The 7657-nt window shown below is 38.3% G+C and overlaps 1 protein-coding gene across 1 annotated transcript; it reads left to right on the forward strand.

Annotated features, from left to right (window-relative positions):
- On the forward strand, nt 1–6952 carry LOC127447389 (ankyrin repeat and SOCS box protein 1-like). Its single transcript, XM_051709237.1, has 5 exons — nt 1–243; nt 2491–2632; nt 4241–4543; nt 5111–5493; nt 6706–6952. Exons 1-5 carry the CDS (start codon nt 141–143, stop codon nt 6834–6836), a joined length of 1062 nt encoding a protein of 353 aa, XP_051565197.1. The 5' UTR covers nt 1–140; the 3' UTR covers nt 6837–6952.
- Nucleotides 6953–7657: the final 705 nt, after the last annotated feature.

Here is a 7657-nt window from a genome sequence, read left to right on the forward strand (position 1 = left end):
GCACTGCATTCTGTAAGTCCATGCTACTGATTAAAAATCCCATCAAAACAGTCTGTAGAAAAAAGTTCTGTAGTTTTGGTTATTTGTTGCGGTTTATGACACTTTAAGCAGATATTCTTTTAGGAGTAGACTGACAGAGTATGGCTGATGGTGGAGATGTTGTTGAAGGGGATGTTGATGACCCACCCAGCATGAGCTGTCAACTGGTCACTGTGTCACACCTCCCAAACACCACTGCAGCAGGTATGTCATTATATATCTGGTCTGAATGTATATTATTTGAAACATCTACAGTGAGCTCCAGTAGTCTGAGACCACATGAATAATCTGGGATTCAAATAATGTGATGTAAACTTGGAAATAAACAGAAAGCTTTGGAATTTTGTAAAAATGATGTAACCATGTTATGATGTAACAAGAAGGAATATTTAAGATTCTGCACAATTTCTAGGTTTCTACAGTAAATAATCAAATTAGCAAATTTGTGATATTGACTGCTAATTTATTTGTACAAATGGTCAGATTTCCTTGCTTCCATTTAAAAACACACAAGATGCTTTTCAGAACATTCTCAAATCATGCTGGATAACTTGATCATCAGGTTTTGCCAGTTTGAGTATATACTGGCATAGTTCGGATGGCATACTACTCATACTGCTCTTACTACTTCTGTCATACAGTATATGCCATATGGCTGAAATAGTAAGAGTAGCATGGTAGTATGCCATTCCGAACATGGCCATTGTAATTAAAGCAAAAAGTGGGACATAATACTAAAGACATTCTCAAATCCATGTTAATATTTTATTCCAACTTTTCACTCAAATTGTTTTTCTGATAATATGATTTGTAATATTTGTGCGACCTTTGGGACATTTTTGTCTTTTTCATTTTTGTTTTTTCGATCATTTTGGCTGTTAATGCCAATGGAATACATTTTGCCAAAGGTGTGCATTTTTGGGGGAATTTGATATTTCAACCTCAGTTCCTATAATACATCTATAATACACTGTGTACACAAAATAGTTACACTCGGGACCTTAAGGACAAAAATGTCCCCATTGAAACCCATTAAAATTGCAATATTTGATCTTATGCTTTCATTCCGGAGCCCTGGCTTCAAAATGTAAATTTTTAATATTTTACACCAGATGGTGCTATTTTTCTCATGTTTAGCCTATGGAGCAAATACATGCTTTTTTCCTATTTTCTGTTTGCTGTGTTATAGAGCACTGCAGGCCAAATTAATAAATGATGCAGCTAAAATTGTGTGGGTGTGTTGGTATGGATGTCAGAGTGTGTTTTGTAAGTGTATTGAGAAATTTGTGTGTGTGTGTGTGTGTGTGTGTAGAAAACAACAGTAGCATTATGTAAACAAACTGGCATTTAAAGGGTTAAAATCCTGAAAATGAATGAATATTTGGTAGTTATGATCAGGATTAATGTTGGTTAAGTCAGCGAAAGTTGAAAATAATAATAATAATATATATTAATTTTATGGCACTTTTTTGGCATGGACATTTTTGTCCTCTAAGTTACTGAGTGTGAATTTATTTATTTTTTTTTCAATCTGACACTGCACAAAAAATAATAATGCATCAAAATCAATGTTGTTGCTAAACATTGACATATCCCAAACTGTAATAATCCCCCCCAAAAATTTCCCCTTAGCATTTAGTATATGGAAGAAAAAAAATTTGTGTTTTATTTTTAACATTTTTTATAAAAAAGGTGGGAAATAATATTAATAGAAAATATTATTATGGCAGTTTTTTGACGCAGACATTTTTGTCCTCTATAGACCTCTGTGCAACTTTTTTAAATTGACGCACAAGGGTTAAAAGTGCGCTCAGTAATTTTTCTGTTTATATTGTCTTGAACTTACACTGACAACAGCAGCATGGATGCTGCATCGTTCAAACGCAATAGTTTTCAGTTGTCAATGCCATTGTAGAAATTCACTGTTCACATTCAGCCATAATTAATTTAATCCAAGAGTGAAAGTGTCCAATAACGGTGGTCACTGAGATTAAGCGAAGTATTATTATTTGGCTGGCCATGTGATCCTAATATGGCGGCCCCCATGAGGGGACCCTCTCCATGTTGATTTAAAGAGCTTTTATAAGGTTACTGATATGACTGCAGTCTTCATCTCATGTGAGTGGTCATGATTTTATACATGCTGTATGTTTCAAAATTACAATGAATTTCTTTAGGAGTAAAACTTTAATGAGAAAAAAATAAAATAATGAGTGCACCTTTAAATGAGCAAAATTAGATATTTTAGCAAATATAGCAAAACTTGAAATAGCAAAATTAATTTATGCAAAATAGAAGCATTTACACTAGTGGTTTCAGACTTCTGGAGCCCACAGTACAGTGTTTCATTATTGAATAAGTTCAGTGCAGATCTAGCATGCAATTCATTGCTGAAATATGGAGCATGTTCTCAAAAGCCTGATCTATTGATTATGTAACTGATCCAAATAGGTCGTAACCTGAAGGAATGGCTCCAGGAGCAATTCTGTGACAAGCCTCTGGAACAGTGTGAAGACATGCGTCTACATAATGCTGCCTATGTGGGAGATCTGGACACTATCAAGACCCTCTTTCAAGAAGACAGCTTCAAGCAGTAAGCCTTCCTTCTCTGAGTGATTTATTAAGTGATTCCTGGTGCACACTGTACAATTTTGATGGTCCTTTATGATTGTTGCTGGTCAGATTATATGAAATGACCCTTGGAAAAAGCCATGGCACACTGTACGACAGTATGTCAGACTATAAAGTACTCATCGTAGCCAAGACTTTGGTCACAGTCGTCCTGATTGACATTGTTGACTGGGTGTTACATCATCTGGGCCTCATAGTCACACTGCACGATTGCAACACCAAATTTCTGACATTGCCAGAACTTCGTTGGAGGCTAACATTTATCACAATTATCCACCCATCAGTGAACATGTCACACACAACTGATTAGACTTGTCGATTTTGCCCAGCTACGACAACAGAAATCTTTTATAATCCCCTAAATTTGTTTCAGACGTTAAAATCGCACAGTGAGAAACAGTGTGGCCATTCACACAGAACACATTTTTGTGTCCATCTGCACTGTTTTGCAATTGTTTTTCTATGTAAACATGAGCTAGATGGATGCCTTTGACCATTCTGTGCTTCAACTTTTAAAAATGCATCTACTAAAATTTCTGAAGAAAGCTATCCATTAGCTTTCCCATTTATTTAATGGCATCTTCTCGGCTAGCGCAGGGTTTCGCTGAAGTACGTGATCTGGAGGATGACGTCTTTGCTCATGGGCGCTTAGTCCATTTCGGGCTTTTAAGAGCCCCTAGAACAATATATCACTGCAGAAAGATGTACTATAATGTAATGAAATAATTGTGATCGAATAGTCTCTTGGGGGAATTTATTTTTGTCAGAAAACACGGCTACTTTTGAATGGCTGTCAATAGAAAACATGCTTTTTGCCATCATAGAGTGTAGTTCCAGCATATAACAGCAGGGGCTAACGGGGACCTGCTAACCAACCAATTTCTGATCCGCTGGTCTTAACGGCCCCTAAGGACGCTAACCGGTACACACAAGAGTGTGTAGAATCCATTGATTTAATTGGGATAGTGTGTTGTACGGACGTAGAGGAGAAATTGCAAGGGTTTGTAAAAGGAACACTCTGATACAAGTCATACAAAGCATCCGTTGCTCAAGGACAATTTTAGAGAGGCCTGTCCAGTTGTACTTTTGGTAAATGATGCATAAATTAATTAATTAATGCATCGTAATAACTTTCTGTTACTAATATAAAATGGATAGTTCCAACTCTAAATTCTGATTGGATGAGCTGCATTTGAAGCTGCTGTAAAATAACCAAAATATTCAGACTTGTGACATCAGTTGAATTCTATATTAGTTTGGCAAATTGCTACGTTTCTTGATAAATGTAAGCATCACAAAGGTTGGCGAAAGTGATGTTCCGTCAGTCGTGTCTATGTGGGAATCCTTGTTCTGTGAAACAGGATTTAAATTCGCTGCTACTTAGGTTCGAGTTAGGGTCAGGGTTAGGGGTGGGAGAGTTAGGGTTGTTGCAGAACTCCAAATAAACAATAAACAATTGGTTAACACAATTTCACAAATAGATGCCACTGAACATGAAGAGCCACTTTCAATTGATTCAACAGTATATAAGCTTGTGTTTGCTAAATTGTAACTCTAACTTTGTTTTTAGACGGATCAATGAAAAGTCGGTTTGGTGCTGTGGTTGGCTGCCCTGCACACCCCTGCGTATTGCGGCCACGGCAGGTCATGGCAAGTGCGTGGATTTCCTCATCTCTCAGGGAGCTGAAGTGGACATGGTGGATGTGAAAGGTCAGACTGCTCTGTATGTGGCGGTGGTTAATGGACATCTGGACTGTGTAAAGATCCTTCTGAAAGCCGGTGCTGATCCGAACGGCAGCAGGCACCACCGAAGCACCCCATTATACCATGCTGCACGAGTGGGCCGAGTGGACATCCTGCAAGAGCTCATCAGGTGGGATATATGATATTGCACAATCTGTAACTATAAAAAAAGATGCATTTACTTTACAAATAAGAACTTAAGCAAAAATAATTATTCATTATGGAAGCAATGGGCCTTATTCATGAAACACGAGCAGAACAAATTTGCTTATAAATTGCTCATGAATCCATTCTTACATAACTTGTCTTATTGAATCCAATGAACTAAGGATTTACACACAAGTTTGTTCTGCTCGTGTATAATGTTTGTAAAACAGAGAATATGCTTTATAAATGGTGTTGTGCATGCATGAAAACTGTATCCTGAGCTTTTGCTCTGATTTTTATTCCTTTTCTCCAATTCATTTATAAGCTTAAAGGAGCAGGTCACCCAAAAGTGAACATTCTGTCATCCTTTACTCACCCTCATTTTGGTCCAAACCCCATGATTTGTTTTCTTTCGTGGAACACAAAAGGTGAAATTTTGAAGAATAGATTTATTTTAAAGTGCCCAGTGAAGTGAATGGGGATGTTATTGAATTTGCTTGGAAAACACTGTGCTGTCAGTTGGTACATATGTGTCCTGGAAAACACACAGGTTCAATGCTAATGTTGATGTGGATCACCAGCTGGGCCCCAGGCCATTGTTTAGCGCCCGCGCTCTATCAACTCTGGTGGTCTGTCCGCTGTACATCAGCGCTGCATACCACCACCTCCACTGTTTCCGGATACTTCTGCAGGCCGGGGCCAATTCGGACTACAATTACACTGGCCCAGTGAGCAGGGAAGCACTCGCCAGGGGCCTGGCCTCATGTCTTCTAGATGCAGTTCTGAGACACGGCTGTGCACCATCTTTCGTTAGCTTGCTGCTGGACCATGGTGCTGACCCGTGGCTGGTCCCCTGGGATGAGCTCGACCCTGATGCCATGGGTCGTGTTAGGGTCAACCCTGAGGCTCTTCGTATATACCAGGAGGCCAGAAGTAAGTCATATTCTAATGTTTCTCATGCCAACAATCATGTATTGTCTTAATATTTTTTGAAATAGTAATAACTCAAATTTTCTTTACCTTAAAGAAATAGTTCACCCAAAATGAAAAATCTCTCATCATTTTCTCACCCTCATGCCATCCCAGATGTGTATGACTTTCTTTTTTTCTGCAGAACACAAACAAAGATTTTTAGAAGAATATCTCAGCTCTGTTGGTCCATACAATGCAAGTGAATGGGGTCCAAAACTTTTAAGTGTCAAAAAGCAAATAAAGACAGTATAAAAGTAGTCCATAAGACTCCAGTGGTTTAATGCATGTCTTCTGAAGCAATCCAATCTGTTTTGGGTGAGAGCAGGCCAAAGTTCTAGTTGTAATGGCAACTAGAAGCCTTTAATTTGGTCACACATTATACATAAATCTTTGCATATAGTGAAATTTATTTGTTTTCACATATCCCAGCTAAGCTGGGGTCAGAGTGCAGGGGCAGCCATGATACAGCACCCCTGGAGCAGATAGGGTCAAGGGCCCAACGGTGACATCTTGGTGGTGCTGGGGCTTGAACCCCTGACCTTCTGGTCAGTAACCCAGAACTGCCCACTATGATTACACTTCCTATAGCGCCATCTAGCGCTCTGTGCATGCTTCAGTTACTAAGAAGTGTAATCAAGCTTGAAATCATGATCGTGCCTATAGACTGCAATGATAAGATGTACAATAACAAATCTGTTACATTTTGGTCTGTTCTCAGATTGGATTGGATCGCTTCAGAAGACATGGATTAAAGCACTGGAGTCGTATGGATTACTTTTATGCTGCTTTTATGTGCTTTTAGTAACTTGAAAGTGTCAGACCCCATTCACTTGCACTGAATGGACCTACAGAGCTGAAATATTTTTCTATAAATCTTTGTTTTTGTTCAGCAGAAGAAAGAAAGTCATAAACATCTGAGATGGCATGAGGGTGAGTAAATGATGAGAGAATTTTCATTTTCGGGTGAACTGTCCCTTTAAGACTTGTTTTCAGACAGTTCATGTTGAATTAAGTTTATATTTATATTGGAAAAATAGTTTTTTCTTTTTTTAATCATAAATCTAACAATATACAGTGATATTTTTGCAATGTGTACATCAGATTACTGTTTGATGTCTAAAGTGCTCCGAGCTCTGATATTACTTGTACCGCTAACACTGCTTTCTAAAACAGAACACCCAAGGAAACTGACGTGCATGTGCCGCATTAAAATCCGGGAAGTTGTTGGCAAGCAGCGTCTGTTAAGTATCTCTTCCCTTCCGCTGCCTGACACGGTCAAAAACTTTCTGCTCCATACGGACTGACGTGGACCTGGTGCTCCATGTAGGCGAGTGATTAATTCAAGGGTCACTCACTCCCCAGCGATACTTGAATGGAAACCACAATCCTCAATGACTTCCACAATGCTGGAAGTTGTAATGGCAAGGTAAATGGAGGTGATGGGCAATGGCTACTGGGCCTTTAAAGTTTAATGTTTTACTTGTTTGGAGTTTCTGAAGTTCGGAGGCCTTTGTTGATATTGCTGTTATGCTTCATGCACTTTAAAGTAAAGTGAAAGTGTTCACAATCCATTTTACTTCAGTAATCTGATGTATTTATTTAGTTTTTCAGTTTCCTAACGTCATCGTTTTCCAAAGTATGCGGTTATGAGGAGCAATTTCGAAAAACCCCATTCTAGAATGGATGAGAGGCGTAAACGTAGTGAAATGAAAGTGTTTTCAAAGGAAAGCTTATTAGTGTGGATAATATTATTTGTCTGAAGAATTGTTTATTCTTATTATTCACAACTGTTGCCGTCCTCCATTTCTCTGACAAGCGTTTGGTTCTTTCCATCTAGAGTCTATGGGAGTAATGTGTGTTTGAGTAGTTTTAAAGGGATAGTTTACATCCCAGATGTGCATGACTTTCTTTCTTCTGCTGAACACAAACTAAGATTTTTAGAAGAATATTTCAGCTCTGTACAATGCAAGTGAATGGTGGCCAGAACTTTTAAGCTCCAAAAAGCACATAAAGGTAGCATAAAAGTAATCTATACGAATCCAGTGGTTAAATCTACATATATCTTCAGAAGTGATATGATGTATGTGGGTGAGAAACAGATCAATATTTAAGTCCTTTTTTACCA

Source organism: Myxocyprinus asiaticus, chromosome 10, assembly GCF_019703515.2.
Source record: "Myxocyprinus asiaticus isolate MX2 ecotype Aquarium Trade chromosome 10, UBuf_Myxa_2, whole genome shotgun sequence".
In the NCBI taxonomy this organism is placed as follows: Eukaryota; Metazoa; Chordata; class Actinopteri; order Cypriniformes; family Catostomidae; genus Myxocyprinus; species Myxocyprinus asiaticus.